The sequence below is a fragment of the Vigna radiata genome, chromosome 8 (genome assembly GCF_000741045.1).
Source record: "Vigna radiata var. radiata cultivar VC1973A chromosome 8, Vradiata_ver6, whole genome shotgun sequence".
Taxonomy (NCBI): Eukaryota; Viridiplantae; Streptophyta; class Magnoliopsida; order Fabales; family Fabaceae; genus Vigna; species Vigna radiata.
In genome coordinates this window covers 41,913,245-41,933,694 of record NC_028358.1, presented here as the reverse complement: position 1 = coordinate 41,933,694, position 20,450 = coordinate 41,913,245, and the positions used below count along the sequence as shown (strand labels likewise).

At 29.5% G+C, this 20,450-nt stretch overlaps 2 protein-coding genes across 5 annotated transcripts; one reads left to right on the top strand and one right to left on the bottom strand.

The window, feature by feature from the left end:
• The first annotated feature begins 7,689 nt into the window (after positions 1 to 7,689).
• LOC106770808 (inositol-tetrakisphosphate 1-kinase 3) lies at positions 7,690 to 12,493 on the top strand. 4 transcript variants are annotated; one of them, XM_014656619.2, is made up of 11 exons: positions 8,028 to 8,085; positions 9,331 to 9,412; positions 9,565 to 9,597; positions 9,808 to 9,874; positions 10,245 to 10,365; positions 10,608 to 10,706; positions 10,970 to 11,089; positions 11,186 to 11,362; positions 11,785 to 11,840; positions 11,932 to 12,016; positions 12,159 to 12,493. In XM_014656619.2, exons 3-11 carry the CDS (start codon positions 9,584 to 9,586, stop codon positions 12,248 to 12,250), a joined length of 831 nt encoding a protein of 276 aa, XP_014512105.1. In that variant the 5' UTR covers positions 8,028 to 8,085; positions 9,331 to 9,412; positions 9,565 to 9,583; the 3' UTR covers positions 12,251 to 12,493. The 4 variants fall into 4 exon arrangements, 3 of the variants coding, with proteins under 3 accessions (XP_014512103.1, XP_014512106.1, XP_014512105.1); XM_014656617.2 differs by lacking the exon at positions 9,808 to 9,874 and having other exon boundaries at positions 7,690 to 8,085; XR_002669454.1 differs by lacking the exons at positions 9,808 to 9,874; positions 11,932 to 12,016; positions 12,159 to 12,493 and adding an exon at positions 11,480 to 11,702 and having other exon boundaries at positions 7,690 to 8,085.
• A 939-nt stretch (positions 12,494 to 13,432) lies between these two features.
• Positions 13,433 to 15,043, bottom strand: LOC106770681 (agamous-like MADS-box protein AGL62). The gene is made up of 2 exons (XM_014656479.2): positions 14,023 to 15,043; positions 13,433 to 13,576 (listed from the first exon to the last, which is right to left on the bottom strand). The coding sequence occupies exons 1-2, from the start codon at positions 14,750 to 14,752 to the stop codon at positions 13,533 to 13,535; spliced, it is 774 nt and encodes a 257-aa protein (XP_014511965.2). The 5' UTR covers positions 14,753 to 15,043; the 3' UTR covers positions 13,433 to 13,532.
• Positions 15,044 to 20,450: the final 5,407 nt, after the last annotated feature.

The window sequence follows — 20,450 nt, the reverse complement described above, 5'->3', positions numbered from 1 at the left end:
CCTCTCTCACAATTATATACTACCATGTGGATGGTAGCAAAACATGAAAGATATCCAAATGATTGGTTTTTATAGTAGAATAAATTCAATTTCATTTTGTAATTTCTTTTATTTTTATATACTTTTTCATTTTATATTAAAACTCGATAACTTTGAATCTTTCAAATATTTGATAACTTCTTTTAATTTTTACTTTTGTTGTTCTTAGAATTAAAAATTTATAAGTAATTTTATTTTTGAAGTTCTAATGTTTTTGTTTTGGATTTTAAGCAAACTTCAGGTAAAAGAAGTTAATCTATTTACTTCAATTTATTTAAAAACATGGGAACTTATTGCATTGTTAATTGTTGAAAAGAAAAATCTTATAGATGATGGAGTTAAAATGGTATTTGACTAAATAAGTTTTGGTTTCAAAATATTTTTATGCCGGTTGAATGTAAGAAAGGCTTTCGGAAGTATATCATTTAAACATGGATATGGTTATTGAAATGTTAGAGAGATTGAAGTAGAGTTTTTTAGAAGTTAGGACTTTTCGAGTTAATATGCTTGTTTAGTTTTGTTTGATTGGTTTGATATTTTTTAGTCTATTTTATTTACTGTTATCTTTAGGATAAAATTAGTAAAAAAAAGTTTAATTGATGTTAAAAAATATTGTCAATTAACATTAATTGATATTATTTTTAATCAATTTTGATCATGATTATTTAAATTATTATTTATTGGGTTATTTTTACGACATTAATTATCATATATTTTTATTAACATTAGTTGAAAATTTTCGTCAATGGTCATTTATAAAAATAATCTTAGTTTGTGTTATTATTTTTTTAAAACAAACCATTAGAAAAAATAAAACATGTATCGGTTTTTGAAAATTACCACTAGAAACATTGATGATAAATCAATTAATGTATGTTTTAATTAAAAAAGTATAGTACATATATAAAAAAAATAATCTTTTTCAACCTTTATCAAAAAAAGTATGTTAATATTGAACCATAAATATCATTGATCTATAATAAACAAAAATTAACTATAATATTTTGAAATAAAAATTTAATATATCAATAAAACACATTAACGGATAATCAGTTATCTAATATTGCAATATTGTATAGATCTTTAAACTGTAACGCCTAGATTAAAATCAAGACAAAAACATAATAAAAATAGAAAAGACTAAATTTGTTTAAAATTCAAATTTGAATTTTTTAAATTTTATGTAATTGAGTTACGCAGATAAAATGATAAAATGTTTACCCTTGATGAGATTTCTGGATCTATAAAGATACTTTGAATGGGTAAATCTGGTAAATTATTTGCTCAAATATTATTAGGATGTCGAATGGCAAGAAAAGTTCTCATGATGGTCCATTAAAAATACCTATATCTATAATTTATAATTTATAATATCAATATAAGGGATTAGCTCTTTTTTTAATGTACACAATTTTCTTTAATTTATTTTAATATTTTTTTTTTTAAATTCAGATAACTACTCATAATAAGAAAAATATTTTTTAATTTTAATTTATTAATAATTATTTTTAAAATTAAAATAATATTTCATAATAAAAGCGAATTTAATCAATAAAAAATTCATAAAATTTAATTAGTTTTATAAATACTTTTTTTTTTACAAAATTTATTCTTTATTTTATTAACATTTTTTATTTCAATAATTTAAAGTTAATCTATAAATTAATAATTTTTTTGCTATAATAAAACAAAAATAAACACATGTAATAAAGGTATTTCTATTGGTCACAAATCATGTGAACACTGCAAGGAATGTCTTCTTCAAAACTATGAAAAATGAATGAACGAAACTCTTAGATGTAACAAAATGATTAATCTGAACTAAGTCCGATTTGATTTGGTATGTAAAAAACAGGTTAAGTCGGACCTACTCATGTACATAAGACCTTGTGTACGTAAAACTGGTGTATTTTACAACTTGGTTTGTAGAGTTGTAGGGTTTCCGAGGTGGTAAGGCTGTAAGGCTAAAACATACTTATATTAAATTTAACTTGAATAATTTATCATTTTTTAATATAACATTACTAATGACAGATTACCCAGCAGACATGAGTGTTGTACTGAAAAATGATAAATTCTTTGTATTTAGGATTTTTTTAATGATGTTGATATTCTGTCAAACCAACCTAAAGTGTTATCGTCAGCGAAGATGAGTTCTTTATATTTAGATTTTTTTTATAATGTCGAATTGAGCGCCACACTAGACGAGATAGGTTGTGTCATTATGTCAAGTTAAAAAACTTATGTAACTTAGCCAGGGATAAGATCACACTGTTATGTAACTTAGCCAGGGTTGCATATGATACAATAGAGTACGAAGCTTCAATTTCACAAACAAAACACATTGACGATTTCAAATTTTATGTCCTATTCCGTTAATAAAAGGACACTGTCGTATCAGTAGATACGACATCAACAGATAAAATATGATATGAATTACAATTAATGCCAAATTATTTCGTGAAAATTATTAAGTTAATCTGCATGCGTACAGATTTGTTTTTATTACTTTGGCCTGTAGCATCAAATGTCTGGTGTAAAGACAACTGTGGCCTATGTTTTCAATGACCATTTAGCTTATACAAATTCTATCTATCCATTAATATTCAATAACTTGGATTAGCTAGCAACATGCAGAGTTTCAAACTATATCTTCCGACAAATGACGAGCTAGGTGTTACCGTCTTAAAAAACTAATTTCTGGTATGAATATGCAGATTTTGTCACAGTCAATCACTCATGTGTTTATTATTATATTCATCAAATTGCTAGCTATTATAAATTCTCATAACAATTAAAGCCATGATGGTGAATAGAGCAAAGGTGAGTTCACTTCAAAAAACTATTTCATCATGCTGCAGTCATGAAAATTGGAAATTTCATGAAGTTAGTCATTTAGCTCAACAACTTACTAATCTTGGGAGATTTCAAATTATTCTGACACTTAATGGAAAAAGGCTATATTTGTGTAATATATGTTTTTCTCTTAGCTTATAGAAATATTCTTGATTTATTTATGCGGATAATATGGTGGGATTTAGATAGAATCCAATGCCCCAGTATGATTATGAGATATGATTCCTGGCATCTCAACCAACACCAAAGACAAGGGGTTATATTATATATTAAGAAGAATAAGACACAACCCTAATAAAACATTATTCTAAGACATAAGATATTATCACCATATCTAACTCGAAATTTTAAAACAATATTAATTTTCTTCTTCATACTTAAATTCCTAACACTAACAATATTATTGGTACGTAGCTCCTTGGACTAATGTAAGGTCGGGATGAATTTAAGGTCCTCCAAAAGCCAGAGTTTTAATTGGGTGTACTGCACTGATGTCAGATGCCATGCAACAGGTTTGGCATAATACTATTTTAAATCATGAAAACAAAGTTGATGACGGAATTTCAAGGAAAAAGAAGATGCTATAATTAAGTCAACTGACAAAAGGAATAAGTTGGAGCATGTGAGGAATATGGTTCACGTTGCTGCTTATCTTTTACACTTATAAAGAGCAACAAACACTTTTTATGACGCACCTATTTTACCATGTGCACAAGCCTAATATCGTGTTTGGACGGAACAAAATAAAATAGAGGAATTAATCAAACATGTATTTTTTTAATCTGGTTTATTAGTTAGAAAATGAAAAGGAAAAAAAAGTGTGAGGAGTTTTCTATTCACAATAAAAGCAACAAATTATGAAAGTCTCATATTGATTAAAGATAAGATCAATTTATAATATAGAAGTGAAATGTAAATCTCATCTTAAAAAAGTTTATTTTGTGAAATTGAATTATGCTTTAAACTCTATTTCTATTGTGGTATTAGGCTTTAGAGTCCATTTCTAATAACATATGTTATGAATTCTTCCCTATGATGTAGTCCTTTTTTACCATTCGAAAACGTGATATCATTTTGAGTGTTAGACTCGTTGTCGCTTTCAAGATGATAGTAGGAAACCTGAAAAATTATTGTGATTAGGTCAGGCATCTCTTGCATATCTCTATAGTGGTGCCCTAGTTTAGCAAGATCGGTTTTAATAGTAAAATAAATAATAAAAGGATTCCAATGTCAATGTTTCAATGAAATGCTTTGATGTTCAGCTAGATGCTTTCAAATCCCTGTTAAATTAGATGGTTTATAAAGTTATAAATTCTACTTCCCACTTCCATATAATTATAAGATTACTTGGAAGTTCTTAAACTGTTCAATAATAAAAAATACTTAACCTTATATTTGATATTAGTTATATCCAAAAAAATGTTTTCGTCTTGTTGGTTTTTCAAGTGCATGTTCATTTTAAAAAAATAATACTCAGATGTCTATGTTGTATTATACTAACATAATTGTTTATGTTTAATTAACTTTTGTTTTTTTTTTTTTAAATTTATATTTTTAATTGACTTTCTATTACTTTCTTTTCTTTTGGATACTTAAATTTGTATGTTTTTTCAATTTTTACCAACTTTTATACTTTTTAATTATGTTTTTATCATTTAATTTGTTCATTTTGTAGTGGCATATCTTTTATGTATTAAGAAATGAAAAATTTTATGGTGAATTTTTTTTCAATCGACAAAATTTTGTGGTGAATATAAAATAATATTGAAATATTAAAAGTTATCAATCAATTTACACTTATTAGAGTAATGTTTTATTAACCACAACCTCGCATTTATTAATATGTAGATAAGATAACAACCAAATTGTCTAATTCACAAAAGATATCAAACATTATATATCTCATGTGAGTTTGTATTGTTTATCTTTTAATATATATATTAGTATTATCGGGAATTTTGGTGATATATATATATATATATATATATATATATATATATATATATATATATATATATATATATATAATCTTTGAATGATCCATATAAAACAGGAATTTTCGTTTGTTTTCTTATTGTGTGCATCAAGACATTTTAAATAAGTTATGAACTTTTTCAAATATTTTAAATATTTTTACCTGAAATATAGTTATATTTTAAAATTAAATATATTTTATTTTTCTTTCATTATTCTAAAAATATAATGCATTTATTATCTTAACGTATTTTCATAATATTACTAAATTGATCTAAAATTATATAATAAAAATTGATGATAGAAATAAAATGTCCATTGAAACACATAAAAATATTATAGACACAAACAAAATCTATATTGTTAATACTTTAATATGCAGAAGTAAAGGGATTATTTTAAAATTATTTGTACAAATACAGATGTCTATATTATAATATTACGTATATAATTGATGTTTACAACAATTCATTTTGATAGTTAATCAAAATATAAAAAATATACACATGTTTATTTATTTTAGTATATTATACAACAACTTTTGAAAGAAAATATCGTCTTTGTCTAAACTATAATAACTAATAACTATTGCACAAGAGAAACTATACTTGTTATGTAAAAAGTTTCTTTTTAAGAATAATTATTTTATCATGATTTTGAATGAAAAATAATTTGTATATTTAAGATAACAGTGTTGCATATTTTAATTATATAAAATAAAAATGTATTTTACACATGCTATATATAATTTTAAGTTTGACCGAACTAAACATTCACAACTATTTTTGATACGTTTTATTCTTTCTAAGAAATAAATCCAATTCTAAAAAGACAAAGAAAACAAATCTAACATAAAAAAATCTATTAAAAAATACAAAGTCAAACTATCAGGAAAATTATTCTTTAGTGAAAAGAAATTTAAACCATTAAATATGAATAAGGTATATATCCTCAGCTTAACCATATACCATATTGATACGTTAATGAATAGATCGCACACTAATATTAAATATCTTTTTACATTGTTGTCTAATTATATATTACTAAATATAATACATTTAGTAATTTTACAAAAGTTATTTTTAAAGTTATAATTATTATCTTTTATTAACTCATAATCTAAAACTTTTTATACTAACAAATAAAACTCCTTATTCTCCAATTTACATGCTGAAGACAGTTTGTTTCAAATGTCACGTACTAAATCCTAAAAATTTATTTGATAAAATATTAATCATGTTTCCACTGATTTTGCACTTGTGGTATGTGTCCTTTTTTTCTCCCAATAAAAGTCTTATAAGTTAATTAAACTCTTAAAATATAAGTTAACATAAAAAAGTTAATTATAAACAATGAGAAATGAGTTTGTGACCAAATACTATCACATTCGAAAGTCTTTTCAGTTTTTTTTTTTCAAATTTAGATTTATTTAGTTTTGAAATTATGAATATGTGTTTAAATTTAAAATAATTATCGAAAGGACTAAATCATGAACACAACTTCATTTTGAAGTAAAAGAGTACATGTACCATTTCTGATTTTTAAAGACGAAGTTATGGAAAGAGTGAACAACTTATTTTAATAGTATTAAAGTTGTATTGGTTAAAGATAATTTTTGTGAAAATTAAAATTAGATAAACTCAAAGTAAATCGTCATAGGCTAAACGAATTTAGCAAAAAATAAATCTTATTAAAATCATTATGACTTTTGTTAAAAAAAGTTTATTGGACTAAAGTCATATGATTATTTCTGATCAAATATTAATTACACTAAAGTTGTGTTTGATGTTAATACTTCAATCTAAAATAAACTTTGAGGAATTTTTCTACAATATTTTATATAAAAGTTATATTTTATCCTCATGACTATAGTTTTAAAATTTTTATTTTAACATATAAATTTGTTGTTTTAATTTGTCACTTCTTTCTTTTCATTATTACTCATATCTTTTAACATATCTTTTGAAATTTAAGTTTTTATGTTTTTTAAATTTGTATATAAACATATAATTCATTTTTATATTGTTTATTAATAATGTAATTAACGATTTTTTCTAAATTGTTTAATCTTTTCTTAAATTCTTATAGAATCATATTATTTTTATATTCTTTATTTTGAAATATTTGGTAATAATTTAATCAATGAATTATAAGTAATATTTTTTATTTATTTTAGTTTTTAATTTTTTTTTTAATTTTATATGAATATTTTTTTGTTTTTAAATTTTAGATAATTTTATTATTAAAATTATATTTACAAAATTTATTTATTTAAATAAATAAACATTTATCTTTTTTATTTTAACTTATCAAAGTATTAATAAAATATTATTATATAAGTTAAGTAATATATAAAATTACCTCAAAAATGGACAAAATATTTCTTAAGAATACATTGCTGATAATTCGCGTATAATTAATCATGTATGATTTAAATCTCCTGAACTAATAATTTAGAAGTATTAAATTTTATAGAAAAGTATAAAAGAAAAATAATATAAATATTAATATGCTTTTAGAACCACGAATTAGAAACTTGTCTTTTTTAGTTAGGAAAACCGTCTTGTTTGCAAAATTTTAATCTTTTGACTCACAAAATAAAAATAAAATAGGCCAACCAAAAAATTAAACTAATAGAAAAATAGAAAAAAACAACAAAAGAAGAAGAGCAGAGGAAGACTTTCTACAAGGATTGACAACATCATATACCACACTATTGTACTATTATATATATATATATATATATATATATATATATATATATATATATATATATATATATATATATATATATATATATATATATATATTCTTGTCATTCCATTCACTTCTTCCACAATTACATCCAAACCCAATCTTCTTCCTCTGCAAAACTCAATATTCCTCTTCTTAGAAATCATCACACATTCCTCTACATCCCTTCTCTACCCTCTTAAACACTTTCCTCCCCTGTTTCTCGGATTGGAAAATCCGAGATTGAGAACCTAACGGCTCCAAAATTGAAGCAGAGGAGGGCAAAATATTTGATCTTCGAATCGAGGGGTTTCTGGGGTGTGCAACGATGAGACTAAACGGAGAAATCTCAAGCGGGGAAGACGAAAAGGAGAAGCAACCGGGAACGACAACGTTTTCGGGGCAGAAAGTGGTGGTTGGGTACGCCTTAACGTCGAAGAAGAAAAAGAGCTTTCTGCAGCCAAGTTTCACTAGCCTTGCACGGTAGCTATTCGTATTTCTCCTTCATCTGCATGCATATTCATTTTTACTTTTCAATTTCCCTAAACAAAGGACTTCATTCATCCATTTATTATTTATTTATTTATTTATTCATTTCGGTTTTATTGTTTTCAACATTTTACCTGTTTAACGTAAAAGCAGCTTTTGCTTGCAGTGGTGGGGTTCACAGCCATACGTTGTGTCCTTGTCTGTGTAGTATGTAATGGTGGAGCAATTTTTGCACCATGCCTAATGGCTATCACTTTCGTGACTCGAACCCTGGCCATTGTGTTTTTTATTTTCCTTTTTTTGTTGTTTCTTAAATTATTTTAAAGGTACCGATTTTGCTTATGCATATCTGCTATGTGTTGTGCTTTTCTCGATTCTAATTTAAATTGGAATATTCCAACATTTATGCCCTACTATCCTTTCGATTTGTCCACATGGGCAACCCGTCAAATCTTGGTACATGGTTTTGAATTCTTAATTTGAATTAATTCACGTTGCTTGCTTCTCTGGAATGTCAAATTTACATTATTGTCCACTAATGTTCCAGTTTGTTGTCTGTTCACTGACAAGACTGCTGCCAACTGGGCATTAGAATTAGAGGAAATCGAATTACGTCAGTATGGCCTGTTTATATATTACTCCATTCAATATTATTGTTATTTTTATGGATTAAATTGAATTTTTATTCGTGTCCTAAGTTCTGTAACGGTTAAGCAATAAAAAAAGTTTAAGATTATTTTTCATATAATTTAAAATAGTTAATCTTAAACTATATCAGTGAAGTTCAGCTACATAATGAATGATTTAATGATTTTTTTTTAGAAGTTTTACGGTACAAAATGGAAAGTTCATCAATATTATGTAAAATCCTTATTTCCCATCATGATTTGCTTGATATTGGTTGTTATAATTCAATGATTTGATCGATATCACATTTCATATAAAGCTATTTAACGGACCAATATTGTTATTTCCTATTCTAGTCTAAACCAATCTCTCCTTAAAAGTATATATACAGGAAACATATAAATTATGAGTTTGAGGGCATGACAAGATTAATCTTGCTTAGATAGTCAGGATTAGTTTGAGGTAATACATATTTTGACCATCTGCGTGTGGTATATGTATTGTTACGATGCATAATTGGTTGGCAGTATCTCTGAATAAGTTGCTAACAAAATCCTCTGCTACTCTCTCGAGACACTTAATAGTGATGTGTAAAAATGTTTTACGATGCAGGAACAAGGGGATAATCTTTGTTGCTGTTGATCTAAAGAAGCCACTACCAGAACAAGGTCCTTTTGACATTATCTTGCATAAGGTTTGTGACAGTTCTTTCAGCATTTTATGACCGGTGACGTTTGAAGTTCTTCATATGTGTCGATTTGTTCAATAACAGGCTATTAGCATTTTAACTTTTGCTACAGTTTCCTATGCTCTATTATAAAATGACTGGGTATTTGTTTTTTCCAGTTATCAGGGGAGGAGTGGGATGATATTATTGAGGTTAGTGAACTCCTGACACTTCTACCCACTTCCACATCGTGATAGCAATCTTGCGCAGCTTTATTGTTTTTCTATACGCACATTTGTGACATTGCATGAATATCGTTAGTATCCTTAGTCTGGGAATTAAGCATGAGGTGGCGGTGATGGACTGGACAACCAAATCTTTTGGATTCTTAAAAGCTTATTATTGTCTGACAAAATTTGCAGAGTTCATGCTCTCCTCATCATGAATCATGATCAGATAGTTGAAATCAGTCCCCAAGTGTTCAAACAAGTGAGGATTTACTTTTGTGATTAATCTAAATAATTTGGTTAGGCATGGCTGGAGTTTGTTGCCCAAAGAATGGATTATTATCTCTATCTATCTGCTATTTGGTTCTTTGTTTCTTAGTTAAAAATGTTGTCTCTTTAATACTTTTGCTAGTGACTACTACTGTACTATGACATGGAAATCAAATTTCTTATATAGGCTACAAGCGAATACTGCTACACACCAAATGCATTCATTTCGTATGAAAGTTTTATCTTTTGCTTCTTCAGTCTTCTAGCTGATAATATTATTTCATGATTTCTGAATAGTCTGTAAAGTTTGTATCGATGGAGCTAATTCGATCTTTGCTCTTCTCCCTTTTTTAATTTTGAAGGATTATAGGCAAAAACATCCCGAGGTAACTGTTCTTGATCCTCCCGATGCAATTCGACACTTGCACAATCGCCAATCCATGCTGCAAGATGTGGTGGATCTGAACTTATCCGATTGTCATGGTAACTCTCATCTGAAAGTTTCAGAATAGCACATATAAATCTTAATCAGAAGTACTAGAATCATCAGAATGTAGCATGCATCTTGCTCTGGTGTTGAACTACTTTGTTTTATTTTATTTTTGAAATGTAAGAAGTTCTTGGCTTTTCAATTTTTCAAGCTGATTCTGTGTTTCATGTATGGTAAACTAGGTTTTTGCCCTACCAGTATCTGCATCTACGTATTAACTACTGCTGTTTTTCAGGCAAGGTTTCCATTCCACGTCAGTTGGTTATCACAAAAGAGAAAGACCCGTCTAGTATCCCTTATGAAGTTACTAAAGCTGGTATGAAGTTGCCATTAGGTATGTATCTTTGTTTAATCTTCTTTTTCTGTCTTTCTTTCTTGGGATACATCTAACTTACTATTTTAACTATATGATCGGCATGTATTCGGTCAATCTCTACATTGATGGGTGTTGAGAGCACAAATAGCCCAGAATATGTCAATGGAATTTGAAGAACCTTGTTTTACCTATGGATATTCTGTTATAAAGTTATGTTTTACGACCTGAAATTGACTGAAGCACGGTTTCTTTAAAATATTACTTTTTTTTTGTATTTTCAGTTGCAAAACCGCTAGTTGTGGATGGCACTGCGAAGTCACATGAACTATTTCTTGCTTATGACGAATTCTCTTTATCAGAGCTTGAACCTCCTCTAGTTCTACAGGAGTTTGTCAATCATGGTCTCTGAACTGAACCATAGACTGACATTTTTCTGTTCAATTTGCACTGTTACCTAATCTCTATTTTGTTTTTTGGTTTGGGGATTGACAATACAGGTGGCCTTCTCTTTAAGATTTACGTTGTCGGGGAAACCATAAAGGTTGTGAGGCGTTTCTCTCTTCCTAATATCAGTAAGCGTGAGCTATCAAAAGTTGCAGGTGTGTTCCGTTTCCCAAGAGTTTCATGTGCAGCAGCTTCTGCAGATGATGCTGATCTAGATCCTAATATCGCAGGTAAGGCTTAAAAAAACTACCCTTCGTCCATCATCACCAAAAAGGTGTTACATTTTTTTTTTTTAAAAGCAATACTATTACCCTTTTTATTTTCTCTTTTCATTTTTTCAATTTCAGTTGTATGTCAAAGGTGTGCTAGTTATGGACTATTGTTTTGTCTTTTACGTTCCACATGATAAGGACGTGTCCTTACTAAAGCTTTGCAAAGGTCAACTGAATGGTTGATACAATTAGATAGTGTATATTGACCATTAGAGAGTGTATCCCATTGTGCAGCAACCACTGACACTTTCTCCTCCATATTTGAAGAGGCTTTTATGTTTGTCTGGTGATTGTTTGTGTGAGTTACTACATGCATCTAAATGCTTTGACGCAATGGCTGGAACTAGTGTCTCATTTCTTCTGTGATATTTTTGTTACAGAACATCCCCCTACACCTTTATTGGAGAAGCTTGCGAGAGAGCTCCGTCATAGATTGGTACTGTTGTAATTTCTTATTTTCTTCTTTTGCAGTCACTCTTCATTTCCAGATGATATATACTTAAACGAAACTGATTTATCATCTCTAGGGACTCCACTTGTTCAACATAGATATGATTAGAGAATATGGAACCAAGGATGTGTTTTACGTAATCGACATCAACTACTTTCCTGGCAAGTATCTCTGCCCACACATTCTGTGTAAAAAACATGTGACACTTTGTCCTGTGTCGATTGTTTCATCGAAATTTGTCGATTCTTTTTTGACAATGTATGTTAATAATAACTGTGATTTTTACGATTTTATGCACTTCAGGGTATGGGAAAATGCCAGGTTATGAGCACGTATTTACAGATTTTCTACTAAGCCTAACGCAGAGCAAGTTTAAGAAGAAACTTACGACTTAAACTGGAGGAAGTTAGTAAGATCCACTTAGCAGGCTGTTCTTGCTGGTGGCTTTTATAAAACTTTATATGCAAGCGGCTTTTGAATGCCAATGAAGCCACCAAAATATTGAAAAAAAGGTTGAAATATATAGAATGTCTTTTCTCTCAATAATGAGCGAAAATTGCTTTTATTGTTATGTATTTGCTTATCCCAGTTAATGCAAATTTTGGTGATGCCAAATGGCCGAAGGTCCGAATTTTCTATTTTTATTCTACTGGATAAGATAAAATGCACCCAAATTTGAACGGCGTTACTTTTCCTGTAATTTCATTACCAAGCGATTAGCCGATAAAAAATAAATAAATGATTTATTCAATTCATTTATAACTTAAGTAGTTTCGTTTTGGTCAAATTATTTTAAAATTAATTTTAAATTTAATTAGTACAGCATCCGAAAATCATTCTAATATTAATCTACTAATAAAAAACATGCATTAAATTTTTTATTGGAAAAATAATTCATATATTAGAAGAGAAGATGGTTTTATAGGAATACTAACTTACTATTAGTTTACATAATGAGTTTTGAAAGTGTACTAACATTTCAATAAAACTTACGTTATAGTATTTTCATATATATATATATATAATATACACAAACGTACGTGAGTTCTTGATTTCTTGCAAGTCAAAATTTTAAATATAGTACATAACTCATCTAAATAATTAAGTCTAAATAAAAAAAATTGAATTTATTTATTTAACTTAACATACGTCTAATTAAAAATTCGAGTTGGAATAATCTACTAAAAGCTTGACCCATTCTATATGCAACCATGTGGTGTTAATATAAGATATTCACATAGATAACCAAATTCACGAACCTCAGTTGTCACTTCCTTTTTCTCACTGCCTGCTTTACTGATATTCGAAAAAACTGTATGTACTAAAATAAATTGGATTATTATTAATAGATAATGATACTTGTACAAATGTACATGAAGTTTAACTTTTATACATGGTTCTGAAAACAATTTTATTCCGTTCATCGTATGATTTAAAACATGGGCTTTTATTTAATAAGATTAATTGAATAATTGAGATGTACGTAAGTTGAATAATACACGATTAAGGAATGAAATTAGTGTAAAACATGGATATTTTATATTCGTATATTTGTCTGATACAAGAGGTAAGTGCTTCATCATGCCGGTGTTCAAAGGTTGCCCGGCAATGGGCGTGATGCATTCAGGGCTTCAAGCCCATAGGCTAGTTATTATTGGGCTCAGTCTGATCCAATAGCTAGCAGATTGAGGCTTTACTTTTTGCTCGCCACATATTCCCCCCTGCACCTCCAAAATTTTGAAATGTCAAGATTACCTTTTGTCATTTTCTATCACACTGCAGCGCATAATTTTCCGTTTCAGAAACTCCATCCGTTTTCTGTCGTGGAAGGTTCCTCGAATTATGTATTTTACGAGAAAGAAGATTCTGGAAGTTTAAAATTTTATTTGTGATTATTTTGGATGACACTATTACAGTGGGTTTATCTTTTTCGTTTAATAACTTTTGTAGCACATGAAGGGAAGACATTGTAATAGAACATGGCATTGATGATGATGGTTGAGGACATGTCTGAAATATCTGAACCCCAACGAATAATAACCATGTCAGAGCCATGGAATTAACTAGCTAAGCCAGAGCTACACCGAAATAAAAATAACACGAAGCTTTTAACATGAAAGAGTAGCATTATATGTGTGGATTCATCGAAAGGATCAAAAGAAAGCACCAGAGGGTCCTGGTCCAGGTGCATATCCTCCCATTTCCATGTGATTAAATCCTTGGTGGCCTACGATGCTCCCATCAGGAAGCATGAAGTTCTGAAGCATGGGTGGCTGAATCAGCGGTTGGGGGAACACCGGAGAAGGGTGTGGGTAATGCAGCAGATTGGAAGAGGAAGGAGCCCCGGGAAAAAACTGACGACCCTGATTTGTTGCAGTCTCAAGCATGGCCCTGTCAGCAAGATGCGCAACCAGTTTCTTCAGCTCCTCCAACGCCGCCTTGTACTGCTCCATCTGGGCCAGGCTCATTTTCTCTATGGGCTGGGCCCACCATAGCTGGGCCTGTGATTCCTTCGTAATGCGATTCAGCTCCTCCCCGTGTTGCCTCCCTTCCTCCAATTGGGCGTTGATCTGAGTGAGCTGCGCGTTGAGGTCACGCACGTTGGCCATGCGCTGAGCCTCGATGAACTGCATGGTGCCCATGTCCTGCGGCGGGGCCCGCGCGAGGTAGCGGTCAATGACGGCGTCGACGTTGGGGTGACCGAAGGAGAAGACCTTCTCTCCGGGGGAGAACACAACGAGTGCAACGTCAGCAGCACAGAGGGTGCAAAGCTCACTGGCTTTCTTGAAGAGGCCGGTACGGCGTTTGGAGAAGGTGACTTGGAGGTTGCTCTCGTTGCTCATTTTCTTCATCTCGATCTTCTGACGGCCACGGCTTTTCTTTGTATCCGAAGACATGGTGGTAAACAAAAAAATAACAAAAAAAGGAAAAGGTTATAGCTTGGCTTAGGGTATGATGCCGCTATGGAGAATGTTACTCTATATGGCTCATACAGACTTTTGCAGAGTGAAGGGGTGACTTTATACAGATCTTGTGTTTTTCCTACCATTCAAAGGGTTTCTGGATTGGGAGATTCTCAAAATCCCCTTTGCATGGCGGATATGGCAGGAAATTCAATGTACAAAAAAGGCACTCTTATTCAGAGTCTTTTTCATCCAATAAGACTTTACAGTGTGATGGTTCATGAACAATGAAAGTGAGTGTTAATTTCACAGTATATTTTTTGGTCTACAAATATTTAATATAATTGCATATCTATCCACCGAACCCAAACAATATCTTACAAATTACATTCACTGCTATTGCATATTTATCATCCAAACTTCCCACCACTTGTTAAAGTGAAACAATCTCGCACCAACCGCTATTCATAATATAGTAAATCAAAAGTGATATCATTAATTAATATTTTATCATTGAAATATATACATTTTTAAATAATTTTGTTAGGACATAAAAAGAAAGTATTGCTCATTCCAAAATTAAAAAAACTTTCCTAAAAGTATTTTAATATGTTTTCTTTTTGTTACTTTATTTTTTTAAATATAAAAGTTGCTCAGCTCGTATAAAAGCAATATTGAACGAATATTATAGCTCCAAATATGTAATTTGGTCCTTCCAAAGTAATTATCTCAATAGCACCCTTTTTGAAAAGATATAAACTAATGTAATTTTTTTTATCTTCAATATTGGATAGCTATAATTCACTTCTATCCTCTTATATATAATAATAAAATATAAAGTCTGAGTTAACAATCTATTAAAATAATAAACACATTTTTCTGTTATAACTTTAGATAAAAAAGTTCTTAACTTTTTTTTTCACTTACGTATATCATAATATTACATAACATTTATACTTAATAATAGTAGTAGTAATTCATAAAATCAATGGCTATTTATATTGCACTTGAAATAATAATGGACCTTATTTATTTATATTTCAAATTTAATAAAGAAATCAATTTCCCCGCTTTCAGCAATAAATATATTACCCGTCAATGGTTACCTTAACACACTTTACTTCAGAATGTTAATTAAGCCTTCTTATATTATAAAATAACCATAACAAAAATAAACATCTATATATAACTTTTAGGTGCATCAATATTTAATTTTATTAACACCTTACATTATTATGCCTTATGTATAAAATTCCTAACCCCTAACGCCATTAATAGGTACAAAATAAATTAAAAAGCTTACCTTCTTATTTATTTAATTTTTTTTAAATATAATAAATTGAAGTCGTCATATAAGATGTGGTTTTTATTTTTATTTTATTTCTTATAAAAATAGTAAGTAATCATAAGATTTCTACAATAATATTTTAAGGTGTGGTAACATGCAGGACTTCTATGCACCCATTAAATCTTCTGCAACGTCAAAGGCACTAAAAGTGTTAATAGTGAATGAGGAGCACACGGAAGAACCCTAATACACCTTTCATACATGAAATTACCATCCCAAACGATGACCTATTTTACCCTCTAAATGCACTGTGACTATATCTTTTTAATATTGAAATTAAAAGTAAATAAAAATAAAAATATAATTCACATGTTAAGTAACTACTTTTATAAAAGAAATAAAAAGTACATAGTAATTATCTTTATAACTTTTTTTTATATAATAAAGTAGTATGTTTACTCAAGGGTAATCCTTTTAAAATTTATTCATTTCCATAAATTTTGCTGTAACTAATTAAAATCCACCTTTCAACTTATTCAAAACAATGGAAAGTCCGATGTTCGATTATTTGTGTACTTCCTTAGGAATCTAAATATTATTCAGACACTTTTATTAATTGAACCAATAATTATACTGTAAATTGCTTAACCTCGATGTTATGTAAAGCAAGCCATGTATTTTTTTTTCTGTCTTGAAGCACTTATGGTGGGCCAGGTCCATAGTAGAGATGAGTAATGTCCAAGTGGAGCGAGCAGTAGGAGGCAGCATTAGATAGAAGGCGGCTTCTTCCAGAACCCCCATCTCTCTGTCTTGTACCCCCTAAATTCAAATATCTCCGTTTTACCATTCACTCAATATTTAGTTAAACCCTAATTTGAAATGTCCATTTGCGCTGCACTTCCTCCCTCTACCCTCCACTTATTCTCCTTCTCTCATGCACACAACACCTCCCCTACTACATCATGTCTTCCTCAACATTGTGCCTCCCTTCATCTTGCTTCCTCTTTCTCCATGTTTCTTTTTTGTATCACTTATTAAAACAAGTCAATGTGTTATGAGGCGAGTCCAACTGTATGATTATAAGAAAAGAATAAGGCATTCAAAGTGCGTGCACGTATGTGAGGTTTAGGAATAGCAAAAAAAATCCGCGAACATGGATATCTGCAAGTAAAATCCGCGGACACAGGTATTCGCAGGTAAAATTTGCGACAAATAGTTATTATTCGCGAATATTTACTATCCGTAGGTAACAGATAGCGGGTATTTAAATAGCCACTTCTAAATGGGTCGGATATGGATACTATACTATCCGGCTCGTGGGTATTCATTACCCGCAAAAAATAATAAAAAATAACAATTTATATATTTTTAATTAAATTTAATTAAAATTAAAATAAAATTATATTTTATTAGGTTAAATTTAATTAAAATAATTTTTAATTTATATTTATATTATATTATATATATATATATATATTTAAATTTTATCTTAAAAATGTATAAAATATAATTTTTTTTTTATTTTTTGCCAATATCCGTGGATACCCGTGAGTTTTAAAATACCTATGGGTATTTTCTAAATTGATACCCGACGAGTAACGGGTTGGGTAGCGGGTACAATTTTATCCGAGGGGTCGGGTTGTGGGTAGGCATTATCCGTACTCGACCCGACCCGTTGTCATCCCTAGTCTGGTTCATCGTTCTAAAACGTAATTTTTTCCTATTACAAGGTTTTGTATGATGCATGTTCACACATCCAACTCCAAATTGAAGAAGAGGAGCAGAACTCTACAGTTGGACATGAAAGAAGAAAAACAAGAAAAAATATTTTGAATTAGATGTTTTGGAAGATATTTCTAGATCCAAAAATACCTTTTAAAATTAGAACCGATAAAATAGGTTAAAACCCATGATCCAACTCGACCATTACTGGTTCAAGCCGTTTTGGATTTTAAAAAATTACAAATTTTAATGAGCTAAAAATTGACATAATCCATTAAAAACCCGACTCGTTTGGATTAAACCTTAATAAGTTGAGTTGGTTGGCTCACCAACTCGGATATAAAAAAATAAAATCCACCTCATTCATAAGTTCAATGTCTAGTCTAAAATACAAACAAACTTTTTTATTTTTAAAAAATTTGGAGGAGAGAGACCAATGCTCATAACACTTCATTCTATATCTTGGTCTCTCATTGGTCATTTTCTTTTTTCTAAGGTAGTAAGATATAATTTATAATTATGATTTGTTTATGGGATGAATGATTTATTTATCGTCTAAAATGGAAAATAGTGAATTCTTAAATTAGGTTTGAACATTTTGAATATTTTTTACATATTAAAAAAATGTTAGATTGAAGAATAAAAGTTTGTAATCTTTTTAATTAAGTGAATCAATCTATTTAACACATCAACCGCAATGGGTTGATATACTCAAATTTTTTGAACTCACTAATAAGTAAGTCGAGCTAGGTTAACTCATTTAGTGATCAACTCCGTGATAAGTCGGATTAAATTTGTCGTGTGACCCATTTTGTCAGTTTCATTCATAATAATCATTTAAAAAAAACTTTTATATTTTTAATTAGGTATTTCGATAGATATTTCCAAATTTGAAAATGCCTTCAAGAACACTTATTCTAAAAATATTTTTCATGAGCAACTCAAGAGTTCTACTCCTCTTCATTAATTTGGGGTGGATAGGCTCAAATGCATGAGACAAATTTTGGTAGTGGGAAAAAAATATTTTTCGGAACAACGAATCGTGAATGTATGCACCTACTTCTAATGTCTTCTTCCTCCCTTAGAATTGTGGTGTTGGGCTTATGCCATAACATGTTGACATGCCTCAATAAGGGGTGAAGGAGTGTTCTTGATAAAGGGAGGCACAATGTAGAGGGAAGGGAGGCACAATGTAGAGGGAGGCAAAATGTAAGGGGACAGGGAAGGAACAAAGGGTAGATGGAGGGACACAAGACGAAAATTGGATTTCAAATTAGGGTTTGACTGAAGTTATAAGATTGACCTAATAATTAAAGTTAGAAGAATGGTGTGAGAGGTTATGGATTCAATTCCTCTCACTAATATTTGGAAGAAGATATATGGTTAGTTTAAAGAGTTTAGAAAGGAGACTGAAAAAGATTACGGGTTTAACTTTCATCACTAACAAAAACGGACAACTATCATCTGTTGATAAAAAAAAGATTTAATTAAATATTTTCTAAAGGGTAAAATGAAAATATTTAAGTTCAGGAAGGAAAAAAAGTGTAAGGGTACATGAAGCAATGACCTACATTGATGAAGAATAATTTTAAAATTCCAAAAAAATAAAATAATAAATACAAGCTCTAGCATGAGAAATCATCAATAAGTGAGAAAAAAAATACAAAAACACATACTATTATTTATCTTAAGGTTAATGGTGATTGTTGGAAGTCTCACATCGACTAGAGATAAGACCAAATTATAATATATAAGTGAGGTGCAAACCTCATCTTACAAGCCGGTTTTGTAGAGTTAAGTTAGGCTTAAACCCACTTTCTTATATGTTATCAGAGTCATGGTTAAAGTCTATTCTAGCGAGTTCTAAGTGACCTTTTCTGTTACTTTTCCACCCATTGTTGGACCGTTATTGGACCACCCAATTTCCGGTTTTGTGAGGTGAGTTAGACTTAAATCCACTTTCTTATAATGATTTAGTGAAGATAAATCAACGAGGTAGAGTATGCGATAGAAATTTGGATTCTTATTCTTTATATTATTCTTCGGTTGTATTTTCAAAATATTTTATGTATATTAATTTTGATATTTTAAAATATATTAATTTTTAATATAATAAAATCAGTATTTTAAATACTATATTTTGAAAATTGCCCTCCACCTCCCTAATGAACACTTTCCAAAAATTAAATTTTCAAAAGGCTTAAATATTTAGTCCCCAAGTTTGGGGCTGAATTTCCGTTTGATACCCGGATTTAAAAGTGATTTAATTAGGTCCTCAAGTTTTTTATTTTGCTTGCAATAGGTCCCTTCCGTTAAGTAAGGTGTAACGATGTTAATTTTTCTTCTCTCTCTTCTTTTTCTGACATATCTCTCTCTCTCTCCTATTTCTCTTCTCTTTCCATTACAACATCATTATAACCACCTCTCCCTCACCTTTTTCTCTCTCATTATTTATTTCTTCTCTCTCTTGTGACACTTCTTTCTCTTTACCTTTATAACTTAAACTTTCAATTATAGACTTTAATTTATATATATATATATATATATATATATATATATATATATATTGTTATAATATTTTGAAACCTTAACTGCTATAATTAAAACTGTGTAATTAATTGCTATATGAGTACTTTAAGTTTAGATGGAGAAATGAAAAAAAAAAGCAAAATATCATATTTT

Bases quoted from the DNA above. Each gene is read 5' to 3' on its own strand.
- LOC106770808 (XM_014656617.2), top strand. From the start codon at position 7,931: ATGAGACTAAACGGAGAAATCTCAAGCGGGGAAGACGAAAAGGAGAAG. The intron at 11,090-11,185 runs GTCTCTGAACTG...TTGACAATACAG, and splicing joins ACAGGAGTTTGTCAATCATG to GTGGCCTTCTCTTTAAGATT. The intron at 12,017-12,158 runs GCAAGTATCTCT...TATGCACTTCAG, and splicing joins CGACATCAACTACTTTCCTG to GGTATGGGAAAATGCCAGGT.
- LOC106770681 (XM_014656479.2), bottom strand. From the start codon at position 14,752: ATGTCTTCGGATACAAAGAAAAGCCGTGGCCGTCAGAAGATCGAGATG. The intron at 13,577-14,022 runs GTGCTTTCTTTT...TTGGAGGTGCAG, and splicing joins ACCTGGACCAGGACCCTCTG to GGGGGAATATGTGGCGAGCA.